This window comes from Urocitellus parryii, chromosome 5, assembly GCF_045843805.1.
Source record: "Urocitellus parryii isolate mUroPar1 chromosome 5, mUroPar1.hap1, whole genome shotgun sequence".
Classification (NCBI taxonomy): domain Eukaryota; kingdom Metazoa; phylum Chordata; class Mammalia; order Rodentia; family Sciuridae; genus Urocitellus; species Urocitellus parryii.
Genome location: NC_135535.1, coordinates 109161384 through 109178192, shown reverse-complemented (window position 1 = coordinate 109178192; position 16809 = coordinate 109161384). Strand labels below are relative to the sequence as shown.

General features: G+C 43.9%; 1 protein-coding gene across 1 annotated transcript in view; it reads left to right on the top strand.

The window, feature by feature from the left end:
* Galnt8 (polypeptide N-acetylgalactosaminyltransferase 8) overlaps positions 1–16485 on the top strand; it is a 52129-nt gene extending 35644 nt beyond the window's left edge. The window contains exons 7-11 of the mRNA XM_077799086.1: positions 5533–5718; positions 7207–7344; positions 7851–7946; positions 9041–9208; positions 16333–16485. Of these exons, the coding sequence (XP_077655212.1) occupies positions 5533–5718; positions 7207–7344; positions 7851–7946; positions 9041–9208; positions 16333–16485 (741 nt within the window). The remainder of the gene's footprint in view (positions 1–5532; positions 5719–7206; positions 7345–7850; positions 7947–9040; positions 9209–16332) is intronic.
* The last annotated feature ends 324 nt before the right edge of the window (positions 16486–16809 follow it).

Below are 16809 nucleotides of genomic sequence, written 5' to 3'. Positions count from 1 at the left end.
GCATGCTTGGAATGAAACCCACTTGATCATGGTGCCCTATCATTTTAATGTGTTTTTGTATTTGGTTTGCCAAGTTGACATTAGAATTGTTTGTAGTATACCATGTCGAGGTGAAGAACATTCTTGTTGAATCTTGGTTTGTATTTCACTGGGGTTTGGAAGTTTAGCAGATGTTCATCAATCTTTGGCTGTGGATCTCTCCTAAGTTGCAGAGGTACAGGAGACAATTCACTAGTTGCTATGTACCTTCTGCCGGGAGCTTCTAGTTTGTCAGCTCGAGGGCCTGTAGCTGACCATTCAGGGAGTACAGTATTGTGGCTTGTTTTTTTTTTTTTTTTTTTTCTATTGTGTGCAGGACTCAAGGATGCAGGCTTTGGATTGTCCCTGTGATTGTATCTCAACAGGGATACTCTTAAAGTAGTGAAAATCATGGTGGCTGCCTGTGAGCACAGGAACTCTGGCTGTACATTTTTGGTGGTGTCCTATGGTGCGACGTATTCCCTGGCTGAAGCCACTCTCTGAGGTACTGTAGTGAAGAGTCTCAGGTGATTCACTTGTATTCTAGTTCCCACTGTCCCAGGTTGTGAATGATGTTTTCTAAGCCTGATGCAAGGTCCCACAAGTATGGAGACAGCACCCTGTCACTTGCCAGTTGTGATCACAGGTCAGGCTGTGAACTAGGTAATGTTGGGATTAGCCCCTTTCTGCTATGTAGACTCCGCTGATCTCAGTGTCACTGGATATTCAGGCAGCTTTCCTCTGGTGGAGCCCTGCAATCCCAGAGGCTGTCTTTAGGCTTCCCAGGGTGCCTCCCCACAGTGTCAGTGGTTGGCACTTGGTGAATTGGCTTTCCTCTGTTTAGGACCAAAGCTACTTCGTAGCTGACTCTGTCTGAGTTGATGGAGTGGGTACTGGGCAGAGCTCTCCACCCTTGTCTGGGTCACAGGGGCTGCACAGCGTTAGGTACACTTCCCTGGCACAGGGCTTCAGGAGCTCAATCCGGTCTGCTTGTTTACAGGGAGCGGGAGGAACAGAAGGCTTCAGAGTTTTACCTCCAGTAGTGATCCTTCTAGAAGTTCTTTCTGGCTGGATTCTTAAGAGTTCCCAGTGCAGGAGACTTCCTCCTGGTTTAATTTGCATCTGTCTGAGCATGGGAAGATGCTTTGTGTATTTAAGGGAGTGACTCCACCAGGGCAGAGGACTCCACAAGATGGTTGTGGACCTCGGCTTGTTTGCTTTTCACAATTTGGTTTTTATGCTATTAATGCTATTTTAAGGATCCTTCTGTTACGGTGGCTCTTTAAATTTTATCTATCTTTCAAAATGCTTTTAAGTGGCTGAGCTGAGGAATTTTTCTGCTCCCCCCCCCCCTTTCTCTCTGTTGACCACCCCTCAGCTTCAAGTTTGGGGTTAGGGCACTCTGTATTCTACTCTGGTGACCTATCTTCCAGTCCCTCCAGGTTTCAGACTTTGTAAAACTGCATCTCAGAGCATTTATTTTGTCATACCTCTCATTTCTGCTTTTCCTTGGCTGCCTCCTTTCTGTGTTGTTGAGGATGTGTGGCCTCACTCTCTTCTGCCATCTTCCGGTCTCTGTCATCTTTAACTTTTATCATTTATGGTGAGGACATTCAAAATCCTCTTTCTAGTTGTTGGGTTATGTAATGCATTACTCTTAGCCACGTGCATCCTAATGTGCCACAGAACACCAGACCTCAGGCTTCTGTGCAGCAGTAATGTGGGCCCATTGACCAACATCTCCCTATTTCCTTCCCTACTCCACTCAGTTTATGGTAATCACCAAGATACTCTGAAGTTCTATGATAACGACTTTTTTTTTAAGATTGCACATGAGTAAGCTGTGTTTCCTCTGCGAACAATAAATCTCCCCTCCACCTCCACAAATTTCTATTGACCTTCTGTGCCTGGCTTGTTTTATTTAAAATCATGTCCTCCAGGTTCATTCGTGTTACCACAATTAAAAGGATTTCATCCTTCTTTATGAATGAATAGTATTTTATTGTGTATATGTACCACATTTTCTTTCATCCACTCATCCAATGAGAGACACCTTGGTGAATTCCATTTCTTAGCTATTGTGAACAATGCTACAATAAACACAGAAGTACAGGTATCTCTCTGATATCATGATTTTATTTCCTGTGGATATACACCCAGTAGTGGGATTGTTGGATCACATGGTAGTTCTATTTTAACTTTTTGAGGAAACTTTAAGGACTTTATTAATTTACATCCTACCAAGTGTGTTAAAGTTTCCCTTCTTTCAATCCTTATCAGAGAAATCCTTTGTCTTTTTGATAATAAGTATTCTAAGTGAGGAGAGGTGATGTCTCCTTATGTTTTGATTTGCATTTCCCTGATGGTTATTGATGCTAAGCATTTTCTTCTAAGCACTTGTTAGGTTCTTTCTCTAATCACAGATATTAGAGAACGTTAGAGCTCATGAAGTGCTTTTTCCTGACCTCTAGTGGCCATGGCCATGATGGTGTGTGTAAACAGAGATGATGGGTAAAAAAGGACAGCTAGTATGGGTTGAAAACCTATATGTAGGCACTGTGCCAGAGACTAACATGGGAATTGCCTGAGTTCAGAATCCAGTTCTGTCATATTAACTGGCAAGTGTGGGCAAGTTACTGACATGAGGCTAACAGTAATACCTGCATGGTGAAAGTTAAATTCACAAAAAGTACTAGGATGGTGTGAGACATGAGGCTATCTATTATTATTATAAGCAGAAGCTTCAAGTCTGTGTGTGAGTCGGGGGGTTGGATAGAGTGAGAGAGAGAGAGAGAGAGAGAGAGAGATATGAATGAAGTTTGGCAAGTAAGAATAAATTGGACGGTAAAATTTGAAAACTGTTGGGTAAGGATAATCAATAACATTATTTCATAAATAGCAATCCTTAATTTGAATTTAAGATTTCCCCCTAAATTTCTGTGGGTTGGAAACCTCCATCAACTAGAAAATTGAAATACAGTTGTATTTATATTTTTAAATACTTGGCTGGAAGAAAAACAAGCTGGATGGAACCCCTACATGATTAGTTTGGGGACTGATGAAGAGGATAATAGAGGAAAGACGTGTTTCAGGGCAACTTGGAGGCTGCTGAGGTGGAGGAATTGTTGTGTTGTTGATGACTCCTGACAACCCAAAGGGTGGGTGTGCCCTTTTTGCAGAAGAGTAAGTCAAGGCTCATGGAGGGTGGGTGTTTTGTGCCTGGCTGCTAGGCATGCAGTGACGGAATCAGGATTTGAGCACAAATCAGTGTGACACCAAAGCTGCCTTTTTTCCACTTTACTATCCTGGGGTGTGGGATGCGAGGAAGAGGATCTGTGCAGTAAGAAGTAAAGAAAGGAATTTTAAAAAATGAAGGTCTCACAGTGGAACTGACTCCTCAGGTGGACACTCTTGAAATGTCAATTAATCAAACCATCAGGGCCCAATGTGCTCAGACTTGTCTCTGGGACTCCTTTGGCACGAGTGTGGTAGGTCATGGCATCCTGCATGGCCAAACTTACATCCCTGGGAGGGGCGATGGGGGATTAGAAAATAAAAGACTCACACAGATTTTGAAGATAAAGCTGGGATCAGGTGGAGTGCTGCTCTCTGATGGAGAAGCAGATCTAAAGAGTTACACCAGCAATCTTTATTTATATATGTTTTATTATCAGGTTAAAGACTATGCAAGCATTATTCTTTGTACTCAGAAAAGTTATAGAACTAAAACATCTATGCAGCTTTTCCACAGTGGCAATGTGCAATGTTAGGAACTTTGGTAGCACTCAAGGAGGTCTATTGATTAAAGTTACTGTTAAGCAAGGAGTCTCAGGAGTAGCAGAGCTGGAGAAACATTATGATTGTCTAGCATGAGAGTTCCTCTATACCTGAGAGTTGTGTGCCTTAGATCAAGGTTGAAGCTCATAAGACTCCTTCATAGAGCATCCTCAGGCAGGGCTTTACCATGCAGCTAGGCATCCTATGCCCATGAACAGAAACTTTCCCAGGCACCAGACCCGCCACAGCCATGAGGTCATGGGAGATCCCCAATCTCAGTCACTGTGCTCCCATTCTCATTAACCACTCTCCACCATAGGTTGCTAACCACTACCAGATGGGCTTATTAGCTCTCAGAAACTGCAACTCACTTAGGCAACTATGAAGAGGAGATTCTGGAGACCTGATACCAATCCAATATGAGTAGGTAGTTCTATTATCCATGGGAATGAAAATCATATTTTCTGAGTTAAATATTAGAATGCATGTTCTGATAAGCATGTTTGTACTCATCAGGGTAGTAAAGAAAAACATTTAGAACTGGAGCATACATCATGGTAGCTTTTGGTCAAGAAGTACCTGAATTGACCAAATCTAGGGTCTTAAGCAAGATGCATTCTTTTCCTCACAATTTCTAGGAATCAGGTTTGTAGGTACAGCTTAGCTGGGCTCTCTTCAAGAATGCATTCAAGGTGTGCACCAGGATTGGGTTCTCATATAAACTTGGCTAGAGAAGGATCTGCTTCCAAGCTCACATGATTGTGATTCCATCTGGTTCCCTAAAGTCTTACAGACTAAGGAAGCATTCAGAGTTCACACTGGCAACCAGTTGGAAGCCACCCTTAGTTTCTTGTCAACTGTATCTTCCCACATGATAGCTCAAAACATGGCAGCTTGCTTCTTCAAAGTCAATGAAAAAGAGAGCATATCCTAACAAGATGGGTGCTACAGCCTTAAGTCATGTAATCAAATACACATAATCAAGTACCTCCTGTAACCCCTACCATGTTCTATCAGACAGAAAAAGGCTGGGTGTGGTGGTGCATGCTTATAATCCTAGCAGCTCAGGAGGCTGAGGCAGGGGGATCTCAAGTTCAAAGCCAGCCTCAGCAAGTTAGTGAAGCCCTAAGCAACTTAGTGAGAACCTGTCTCAAAATAAAAAAAAAAAAAGAGCTGGGGATGTGGCTCAGTGGTCAGGCATCCCTGAATTCAATTCCTGGTACAGTATATAAATAAATAAAAATAAAAAAAGGAAGGAAGGAAGGAAGGAAGAAAAAGGTGAGAGGCCACACTCAAGGGGAGGGGATTAGGTAAAAGGTGAGCACCAAGAAGAAGAATCATAGAAGCCACCTCAGCATCTGTCTGCCTGTTGCCCTGTGTCTGGCTTTAGACAGAGAAGGGTCATGGGAAGCTAAGTCTAGTGAGAGGGCATGGTGCCTCTCGGGACTTGGCCACTTTCCTTGGTGATAAGGGAGCAGAGGCAGCCTCTTTTGTCCTTTCAGGAGGACTTTGTGAAGGAAGTAGGAGTTTAGTTCCAGGACTGTTTGACAACAGAGGGGGAGCAGTCTGGGAGACTCTAAGAATGGACGATTTGAATAAAAAGTCTGGGGTAGGAAGACCAAACTTAGAGTCTTTAAAAAATGGTCCCCAAATGGGGCCTTCTTGTGAGTCATCAAGCCATGCAATTCATTGACCGCAGGGCCCAGTCTATGCAGGAGATTGTTCCTTCTCTTGCAGGTGTGGCAGTGTGGAGGGAAGATTGAGATCTTACCCTGCTCCCGGGTGGCTCATCTAGAGAGATACCACAAGCCCTACGCGTGGGATCTAAGCATTTTCTTGAAGCGCAATGCTCTGCGAGTGGCTGAAATCTGGATGGATGAATACAAACACATGGTCTACCTGGCCTGGAACATACCTCTCCAGGTTTGTCATGGACTGAACAGCATCAGGGGGAAAGCTAGCAGCAGGAAGTGGTGGTGGCAGTGAAGAATGAGAAGGGACAGAAAAAATATGCTGTTGTGACATAAAGAATTAGAGGAAGTTCCCAAGGTATAATAATAGTGACACTTAACGTTTGTGTGACAATATCATGTTCTAGATAGTGTTTTATATACTGACCCATTAACCATCAGAACCACCTATGGGATATGTTTCACAGATGAGAAAGCCAAGGCACAGAGAATTAGAAGAAACTTGTTTAACACAGGAACATACAGTAATTAGACCACATAAGACTCAAAGCAAGAAAATCTGGCTTTTAGATTCTGTGTTCTACATCCGTCTTCTATACTGGGGCAGTCCTTGCAGAGTAAAATTGGATATCATATATTGGTTAAGAGGACATAAACATAGCAAGTGATACATGGGGTGGTGAGAGGAGGTCCTTTTATCTTGTTAGATGCACATACATGAGGACAACCTTGGCTGAGCCTGCATCTTTTGCCCTGGCCACCTGAGGTTGGTGTGATATGCTGCCTTCTGTCCCTAAGCGCTGGCTTTGAGTTTAAGCATGGTTAGCTGTGTTTGACACAGAGAGAAGAGGAAGACTCTCTTTCCATCACAGTGGATCCTAAAGTAACCTCCAGAAATCAGAGGGTCAGGATGGTTGGGAGACTGGGGAACAGATCTAGGAGGAAAAGTCTGAAGACAAGGTGGAGTCGGGGGTCAGGTTAAACTATGGGAGCACTATTTCTGGAGAACGTAAATATGGCCAGAGAAGCCCGAGCCTTCTTTAGGATTCAAAGTCATGAAAATCATTCCTTTAACAACTCAAGGTGCCAATAATCTACAGTCAGCTCATTGTTCATATAAATTTCTTCTGGTGCCCCTGTATGCCAAGGTATGATGGGAAAATAGGTACCCTCCAGGATATCCTTAGCTCTTTTATCTCTATTGTGACTGTGCCAAGCTATAAAGAAAACTGTCCCTAAACAAATGAACTTCTGCAAAGGTGATTTGAAATGAACCACATAGGAACATTCTGGAAAGAAGGCAAATACCCCATATGGGTTCTGCATTTCTGCCCTTTTTTTTTCTAGTTAGTATTCATTTTTAGAAAGTCTCCAAATCTTGGTGTCAGAACTTTTAAAAAGCCTTTTCTGCCATGGTGAGGGATATTTTATACCTTATTGATGTGAATATCATCTCAAACAGGAGCAGTCTGCTTCGGCTTGCTATGATGAGAAATGTACTGTGGTGTCCCTGCCTGCTCCATGCCGAGTTTGCAAATGTCTTTGAAAACCAGTAGAGGTCCCCAAGGTTGCTTTTCTACATTCCCTGGAAAATAAAATATCAAGGTTACCTCTAGGCTGCCAGGAAAATCCTCAGTCCCTTCATGCAAGGTCATACTTATTAGTGGAGTCAGGAAGGTCTCATGAACCAAAGCATAGAAATCTTGGTGTTTTATTTCAGAACTCTGGAATTGATTATGGAGACATTTCTTCCAGAATTGCACTCCGGAAGAAACTGAAATGTAAAACTTTTGACTGGTACCTGAAAAATGTTTATCCGCTCCTGAAGCCGACCCTCAACATTGTGGGCTATGGAAGAGTACGTGCTGTGAAATGGATTTAGACTTTGAATGCTTGTTTGTGGAAGACAGTGAAACCCAAACCATATGGTTACCCGGCCAAGGGTTTTCCTGCCTATGTCCCCTTCCTGCCCCATGCCTTCCTCAGCGCTCTGCTCTTGAGAGACTTCCTTTCCTCATTCCCCAATCCCTGTTTCTTTTCCTTTTGCTGCCTCTAGTCCTTTTGAAAACTGCAGCTCTTGCCTGACACTGTTGGTTCCTTAGCCAACTCATGTCTGTAGCAGGATGGGTTCTTCGGTGTTCTCTGTGAGGGTCTGCAGGGGGCAATGTTCCCAAAAACGTGGGCAGCACAGCTGCACCTCACCTAAGCTCTGGTTTGTTTCCCGGTGCTCAGCACGTGGCTGCCAGGATCCCAGTTTCTGCTCCTTTTGGCTGTTGGCTTCTTGGTGTTTTAAGGAAAATGCAGGTCCTGGGGAGGCTTTGGGATTGTCTTTCCAAAACTGCATTCATGTTTTTTTCCCTTCAGATGAAAAACTCATTGGATAAGAGTATCTGCCTGGATCAAGGACCTGTGCCAGGCAATACCCCCATCATGTATCCCTGCCATGAATTCAGTCCACAGGTAACTTCCATCGTCTTCCTTGCCTGACAGGGTGAGTCTGTTTTGGCTCAGCTCCTGGTAACCTCTGTCAGATTTAAACTTCGTGTTAGACGATGGGGACACAAGAGCAGAGTATTCTGGGTGACAGGTAAGGGTGAAACTCAAACCTACACTTTTAAGTAGGTTTTGTTGTCGTTGTTGTTGTTGGGGATGGAACCCAAGGCCTCCTGCATGCTAGGCAATCATTGTACCACTGAACTATATCTCTAGTCTTTAAGTAAGCACTTTCTGGTTCATTCTAAAGGTCACAGCAAGACAGCTCAGTTTCAGGGACATGTAGACGGCTTTGCTCTGTTGTGGTCATTCTCCAGGGGAGATTTTCATTGGCAATTGCCTCTAATCCCTTTTTTTTTCTCTCTCTTCCCACTGTCCCACCATCTTCCCTTCTCCTGTGCATCCCAGAAATTTGACGGGTGAAGCCACCTGTTCTTCTCTTGCAAAGAAGGAAGCAGAGGGCTAAAGAAAAGAGAGGTGGAATGGAAGTTCCTCTGTGGCATAGAAGTGGGCTGGCACTAAGTTCAGGGTGCAGCCAGGGGACTTTTTATTAAATGGAAAATATTCAAATCTGTCATCTTACTTTGCATGTTGCCATTACAGGAAGGTTTTGAGGTATTCCTGGTAGATATCATTCCCTCTTAGGAGATGAAAAACCTGAGGCATGAAAACAACCTGTTTGTCCAAGCTCACTGAGCAAGGCACTATCAGATGGGAAATTTGACAACAGGCTCATACTGGGATTTACAGTGACAGCTTCTCAAGTTCAGCTTGAGAAGCTTTGGGAGAAGCTTTCTTCAAAGATCATCTCCCTCATCCATATACACCATGATTCTTTTGGAGACATTGTAGGAAAGAGGGTGGGCCAAGTGCCCATCCCTAGGCCTGGCCTTCTCCGTGTAATCTACTGTCATAGGGGAGGAAGGGTGCAGTTACTCCATGTGGCCAGGAAATTCATGATCCTGGAGTAGCCAGGGCACGAGAGCCATCCTTGGGCCTCTCTACACGGCTGAGGCCTCCCTGCTGAGTGTGCCCATGGCACGTCCCTTGCTATCTTCCAGAACATCTACTACCACCAAACTGGGGAATTCTACATGGGAAATCTGATTGCAGAGGCAAACTTTGATGACCGCTGCCTCACAGATCCTGGCCATGGGGAAAATCCTACTTTAGAGCCATGTTCTATGGCAGCCCAAAGTGGACTACACATACATTGGGATTTTAAACAGGTGAGTCACATGCCTTTTAAAGGGGGGGGGTACTTACTAATATAGTTTGAGAGGTTTGACTTGATTTGATAATATTTTTAGATTAATTTTTGTGGCAGCAGGTAAGGGAAAGACTGGAAGCTGGGAATCAGGTGTGAACCACAGAGTCTCTTGACTAAGGCAGGGGTGGATGAGGAGGGGAAGTCCTGGAGCTGCCATAGCTTCATAGAGTTTGGGCTCAAATCCTGGCTTAGTCATCTTTAGCAAGTTTCTGACTATCTCTGATGCTCAGTTTCCTCGTCTATAAAACCAAGATAATAGTATTTACTTTGTGGGCCTATCGGGAGGATTAAATGAGAGAAGATTGTGAAGCATTTGGCATGGTGCCTGGCACACAGGAGTTTTTGATAAATATCAGTCATTGCAATTAGTTTTATTTTGAATGATTGTCAAAGTATAGAGGACTAGGCTGAAATCCAACAGGGACTACTGCAAAAGTCCTGGCTTTCACTTCAATATTAAATGGCCAAGAACAGGATAGCGGGAATCTAGCAGAATCCACATGTCAATGACATGAAGGACTTGGCTGATCACAGTCTATGTGTGAACCTGCCCCACGTTGGGGCTGCTTCAAAAAATTTTGTGTTCTTTGGCCACTTTCATTAGTCTGCGATGTCCTGTTGGAAGGAGGTTATGGTTTGTGATTGGTACTGCATAAACTTCAAGTGCTGCATTTTAAAAATCATGGACAATCTATTTCGGCAAGTCCTATCTTTTTAAGGCCGATAACCTCTGTGACGATTTGCTGCTAGCTATGCAGTTTAAATGTAGAGGCACCTATGTGCAAAAATTTCCTTATGAATTCAGAGAGGTTTTTCATTCCAGTCTCCCTGCAATATCAATTAGAGGGAGGAGGAGAGGTAATGCCTTCCCAGTCTCTGTCACCTCCATCTAAGCTACAATGACATGGAACTGCAGGCACTGCAGCAAGAGGCATGCTCCCCCTACCTTAGGCCCATTTCAGATGTCATTCCCTCTCCTCCAACCTCTTCACCAGAACAACCTCAAGGTGCATCCCTGGCTTCAGACAGGGCCTCTCTCTGGGAAGCCTTCCATGACCCTGCAGGAATAGGCTGGGTCCTTCTGTGCTCTCAGGCTCCCCTTGTCTCATTATCTCTTCGACCTGCCTGCTCTCCTGTTTCTTTTCACCACTCATCTGAGAACTGGAGGGCAGGGTCTGGATTTTGCTTGTTGTTTTCTCTCTAGCATCTGTTACAACATCTGGAACATTTCAGGCACTCAATAAGTGGTTGTGGAACAAGTGAAAGATTGGCACTTAGGAGAGCTGAGCTTAGAGAAAAGAGGATGCTGTTTTCCTAAGGAAAAGGAGCATGCTAGTCAATGTTCTGTCATTTACATCAAGTACCTGAGGTAACCAACATATAAAGAGAGGTTGAGTCTGAGTCACAGTTTTGAAGATTCCAGTCCATGATTGATTGGTCCAGTTGATTTGGGTCTGTAGTGAGGCAGTGCATCAGGGGGGGAGCATGTGGTAGAGTAGACCTCACTTATATCATAAGTCAAGAAGCAAAAGAGAAAGAGGAAGAGACTGGGGTCTTGCAGTCCCCCTGGAAGGCACATCCTCAATCACCTAAAGACCTTCTGCTAGACTCGTTCTCTTAAAGGTTCTACCTTCTCCCAATAGTCCCAAACTGGACTTCTTGATGGCAAAGGGGGGACTTCTTGATGGCCCAGCAGCTTAGCTGTCCTGAACAGGACAGGCTGCCTCACACAGTGCTGAGTTCTCTGTCAATTGTAGTCACCAAGCACAGCACATCTGAGTATTTGGTGAGCCTAGTGTGCTAAATGTGAGTTTTTGATGTCTTTAATGATCTTAGTACTTTAAGCCTAGCAAGTTTTAATTATTTTAATAGGGCATTTTTAAAAACAACTTAATAAATTTATTTAACTGTTGTAGAGTATATTTTATAAATTTAAATTATATAAAATACATAATACATTAATTTGATAAAATTAATTTAAAACATTAAATTTACTTTCTTAAGGACTTTGATTATCTGATTTTATATTTAGTGAACCTGAATCTCTTAAATGTTTTCCAAAGTGCTTATAAAGTCAGTGAAATCTCAACATGCAATCAGAAATTTAAATTGTTACATACACATTTTAAAATTGCTATCAAAAGGTTAATTTGTAAGATGCTAGTTTTCCATAAATATATCAAGTACTTAAAAATAGCAAAGACACATAGAATATTTAGCAAATATTACCTGTTGATTCCCTTAGTATCTATACTTTATCCCAAATATCCTAGGAATTAAAAATACCATTTATTCCTAAGAGCTCTTTTGGAGGTTCTAGCAGGGGAGTGCAGCTACTCATATATCCTTGACCAAGGAGCAGTCCTCCTCTATTGGGGAAGGGTGTCCTCTTCAACAGAGCATGCAGCTCTAGGAGGAACGCACTAGGCATGGGAAAGAGGAGGAAGGGGACATCTGCTTATCCAGCAAGATCAGCTGAGTCAGTGTGGTGACAGATGTGTCGTAGCCAGATCAGCCTCACTATTTATCCAAAAGAGATAATTATGCATCCCAAATATTTGAAAAGCTGTCTTCCTAAGAGAAATTTGGAAGGTTGCCTTCTCAGCTGACTGAGGCCGATGATAGAATGGAAATTTGGGCTGAGTGTGAGGTCTGCTCCGTAGCACATCCAGGGATGGGCTGCCTGATGCTCTGATGTCCAGGCTGGGACCCTTTTTATGACCATTATGCCAAGAAATTCAAAAGTTCAGAGGGAGGTGATCAGGTGGTTCCCGGTATATTATCAAATTTTTGGTTCATCTTGAGTCAATTCCTATCTAGTCCTTCCTATCCATTTTATATCTGAATCAAAATCCTTTTAGATATGAAAACAATATTTGGCTGAATGTTGGGGCTCTCTTGTGCTCTATTTACTTTGTAGCACAACTTACACATTCCTTCTACTAAAAAGTTACCAAAGTAAAGGATAAGCAGAATCTCTGTATTATTTCTTGTTTATGAGTGGGAATCTTGAAAATAAACCCTGAGCATGAAAAAAAAAAGTCACTAAAAGTATTTTCTGGAATTGAGAGGGTGATCAGACTAGATAATCCCTCTCTTTTCTCCCAATGTCATGATTCTGTGTTTTAAATCAACCAGAGGAGGTTACACTCTCTGTGAAGCACAAGGGAGCCAAATGGAGTGACTGAGAAGGGACCTAATTCAGAGATGGGGTGTTTATAGCCACATGGACTTTGATAGGAGGAGCCTAGCCTTGGCGGTAGTGATGCAGTTGAAACAGTGCATCACTTTGGGTGAAGGTCAAGACAGAGTGACAGCCCATGACACAAAGAGGATTTCTAGAGTTGGTAGTGAGGAGGAGGAGAACACCCATCCTAAAGGTTCCAGAAACCACTAAGAAAGAGAGCCCTGTGGGTGCTCACACCTTGCTGGTGGGCGAGTGAACCAAAAAGGTTCCAATAGCAATTTGCCTGCACACAGGTGTTATATTTGAATCTGAAAGGCACCACCCCCCTACCAGGCTTATGTTGAAGTCTTGGTTCTCAATGCAACAATGTTCAGAGGTAGGGCTTTGGGGAAGTTATTAGATCATGAGGGCTATGATTATATTAGTAGATTAAGCCATTGATGAAGTTATACTTTGATGGACTATTGGGAGATTATGGAAATTTAGGAGATGGAACCTCGTTGAAAGGAGTGGGTCCTTGGGGCATGACCTTGGGGACTGTATCTTATCCCTGGACTTTCCTCTCTCTTGGCCTTCTGACCACTGTAAGGTGAGCAGCTTCCCTCCACCATGTGCTCCCTGCTGTGATCTTCTTCCTCATCCCAGGCCCAGAAACAACAGAGTCAAGCAATCAAGCAATCGTAAACTGAAGTCTCTGAAACCAGGAGCCCAAATTCTTTCTTCCTGTTGAGTTGTTTACCTCGGGTATTTTATCAATAGTGATGGAAAGCTGACTAACACAATAGGAAGAGCTCTGACACCAACAACTCACTATGACCCCTTTTAAAGGAACTGATTAGTTTTCAGGATAATATCTTAAGAAATAATATAGACTGAAGGCCATGATGAATGTAGACTATATCCTGATATTTTCAAAGCAAAATGTTAGGAAAAATGAAATACCCAGTAGTGGTAGGGATTTTTGCTCATTGCTTAAGTGAATATCATATAGCTATTCCAATGATATTCTAAAAGTTATTTAAAAATGATGAAAGGAGAAAATATACATAATATTAATTTAAAAGAAGTAAAAACCATATATAAAAACCATAAGTACAGTGTTATACCATCATGAGTGGTTCTAATTTTTAAAAATATCATTTTTCCATTAAAATAAGCATAGATTCCTTTTGTAAAAGTGAAAATGAAACAAAAACAGAAATCCGTTAAAAATTCTGGTGGCACTGTTCCTAAATAAACACAAGAGCGAAAGTGCATAAGATCCAGATGAACACAATTAAAAGAAGCCAGGTGCTGTAGGGAGTGCTGTCAGAGCCCAAGTCACATGGAAGTCGAGAGAAAATAGAAAATAGGCCACTGAGTTTGTTTAAAACATCACAGTATAATAGCCAAGACTTATTGAGTGTATGTTATAAGCCAGGCATTGGGTTAAACATTATCTAATTTAGTCCTTGTAAGACAAAGGTCTTTTATAAGAGAAGTGTTACTGTTAGCTCTGTCTGAACCATGAAGAAACTATGGTCCAGAGAAGTCAAACCGTTTCCCCAAGATTACACAGCATAGTAATTGTGCAGCACTGAAGCAGAGAATCTTACCACTGTGTGTTACTTCCTGGTTGCTTAGGTATTTGATTCTCCTTTTTTTCATGTTTTTTATTGGTGCATTATGGTTGTTTGAAATGGTGGGGCTTGTTGTTATGTATTCCTACATGCACACAATATAACAATGGAATTTGGCCAATATCACTCCCTAGTAGTTCCCCTTTTCCTCCCTGTGGTCCCTTTCCTCTACTCCTGATCTCTCTTTTTCATGAGACTCCCCCACCCAATGTTTTTTGTTCCTTTTTCCTCTCTAGCTTCCACATAGGAGAGACAATATATGGCCCTTGGCTTTCTGAGTTTCATTTATTTAGCTTAACATGGTGTTCTCAAGTTCTATCCACTTTCTTGCAAATGACAGAATTTCATTCTCCTTAGTGGCTGAATAAATCTCCATTGTGTGTATATACCACATTTTCTTTATCCATTGGTAGATACCTACGCTGGTTCCATAGTTTGGCTATTGTGAATTGTGCTGCTATGAACATAGGTATGCATGTCTCACTCTAGTCTGATGACTTTTATTTTTTTTAAAGGGGCAAAACCACTAAATATTAGTTAAGCAGGAGAGCTTTGGGTTTGTGGTCCTCCCCTTCTTCTAACATTATGACATCTTTAAAGCTAGTAGAAAACAAATGTGCAGAGAGGGAGAAATAAAACAAGGGTGTTAGACTGGAAGAATGTTTGCTAGCATCAAGGGTGGCACAAACAGGCTACTGACGGGTGAGACAGGGACAGGCAGCTGCTTTGAGATCATCTGTGAGGCAGCATCCTGTGGACCACTGGTGGTTTTCAGGTGAAGATATAAATGGAGTGTGATCTTCTTGACATTTGCTGAAAGTGTCGGGGTGGGGATCCAGGGACAGAATGTGCTGTAGAGGCCTAGAAGAGTGATACAGAGGGACAAGCCAAGCCTGAGGCCAGGCTGCTGTAGATGCCTTGTTGGGCCGGGTTGGTGGACTCTGTCCAGGAGCCCTCTGTGGTCAGGGGCTGAGAGCAGGGAGTGTCGGGTGGTGGAGAAGTTCCAGAACCTGGAGAGGAACCCTGTGTGGCCGACACTGGATGAATGCCCTGAGAATGGGGGGTGGAGGATGGGGTGGGGCACCCAGGGAGTATGGGTCAGATGGTTTGGGGGACCAGGAGCTGTTGGGGGCAGTTTGTGATTGTGAGAGGTGAGAAGCAGGGAGGCAGAGGTTTGGAGATCTTAGAGCTGCAGCCCTTGCTGTTCAAAGCCCTGGTGACCGTGTATCTGAGGGACAGTGAGATCAGGTGACTCACCAGACCTCTCATGGAATGCATGAACTCTGACGATGGTAGCAGAAGGTGGTGAATAAAGGAAGAAGCCCCTGACCCAGGGACTAACACAGACTAGGGAGTGATTCTAGCAAAGATTGGAGAGGGGAATGGGGGTGAGAGGGGTGTGGGGGTGAGAGGGTTAGGAGCAGATGCAGGCTCAGCTTGGACAGATGACAAGATTGCCAAGTGCTGAGATGTGGAGTTCAGAAAGAGGTGGGGCGAGGGGTGGGGTCAGAAGGAGAACATAGGAACAAGGAGGAGGACCTTTCTTCCTCTTTCCCTATGAGAAGGGACAGGGCCAAGATGAAGTCAGATTCATTGTGCATCTTTCATGTGTCAAGCACCAGATGCTCAATTAATATTAACACAAATTTTAAACTTTAAAATTTACTCAAAACCTATTTTACAGATGAAGAAATGGAGACTTGGGGAGGTTAGGTGCCCAAGGCCACCTGGTTTGTATATGAGGGAATCAATCCTGACTGTTGAGCACTGATGCCCACAGTGTTCCCAGTAGTGAACTTTGGTGAAGCCCCCATGACCAGAGGCAGGAAGTTGCCACCCGGAATGGTGGAGAAGGTAAACTGAGTTCCTCCCAAGTGGCTTCTGCCCCAGGTCCTTGACGGAGCCCTGCTGAGGAGGGAGAGGAAGGCAAGGGAAGGGCGAGCCCGAGGGGTTCCATGGGCTCAGGTCTGGAGAGACAGAAAAGAGGGACAAATTTGAAAACAAGATGTCATGGTGTTAGGCCAGTCAGCGTTGGCCTGCTGCTTCAGTCTCCAGGGAGGCCCATGGTGCTCATGAACTCAGCACTGTGGGCTTAGCTGGCTGCGGGGCTGGTGCAGAAAGTACCGGGGGGGGGTGTTGAATTCCCCACATTGCTTCTCATTCTCACTGGGGAACTTGCAAAGGATCCAGGGACCCTGGCAGACCACAGCACAGAGAGCAGGCCCAGTGGGATGCTGTGCTATGGCTATCACCTTGACTCTCCCTCCTCCCACCCAGGGAAGAGCCATCATAAACAGGGACACCAAACGGTGTCTGGAGATCAGGAAGCACTCTTCTGGTGCCTACATGCTTGTGCTGCAGAAGTGTACCATGCAAACGTGGGAAATTCAGTACGTCATCAGAAACTGGGATCAGACCGATGTCCAGTGAGCCTGCGGAGTCTGAATTGGGGACACCAATTCTCACAACTGGAATGGCATCTACCCCAATGCTGTGCAGTGTGGGAGAGGGTGAAGGAAAGGAAGTGTGTGTGTGTTTACTGTGATCTCAGCATGCAAGACCCAGGACGTGGAGTCCTGTGCACGTGTCAGGGCACCATGGCTGAGGACCGGAGCAGAAACGGATGCCTTGTGCCCAGCTTCCCTTGGAAGATCGTGATATCTATCAAATGCCATTCTTGGAAACTCCTTGAAATAGCCTGTCTCATCTGCTTGTTCTGTGGAAAGTGGAGGAGGAAGATGGAAGTTTATCTCT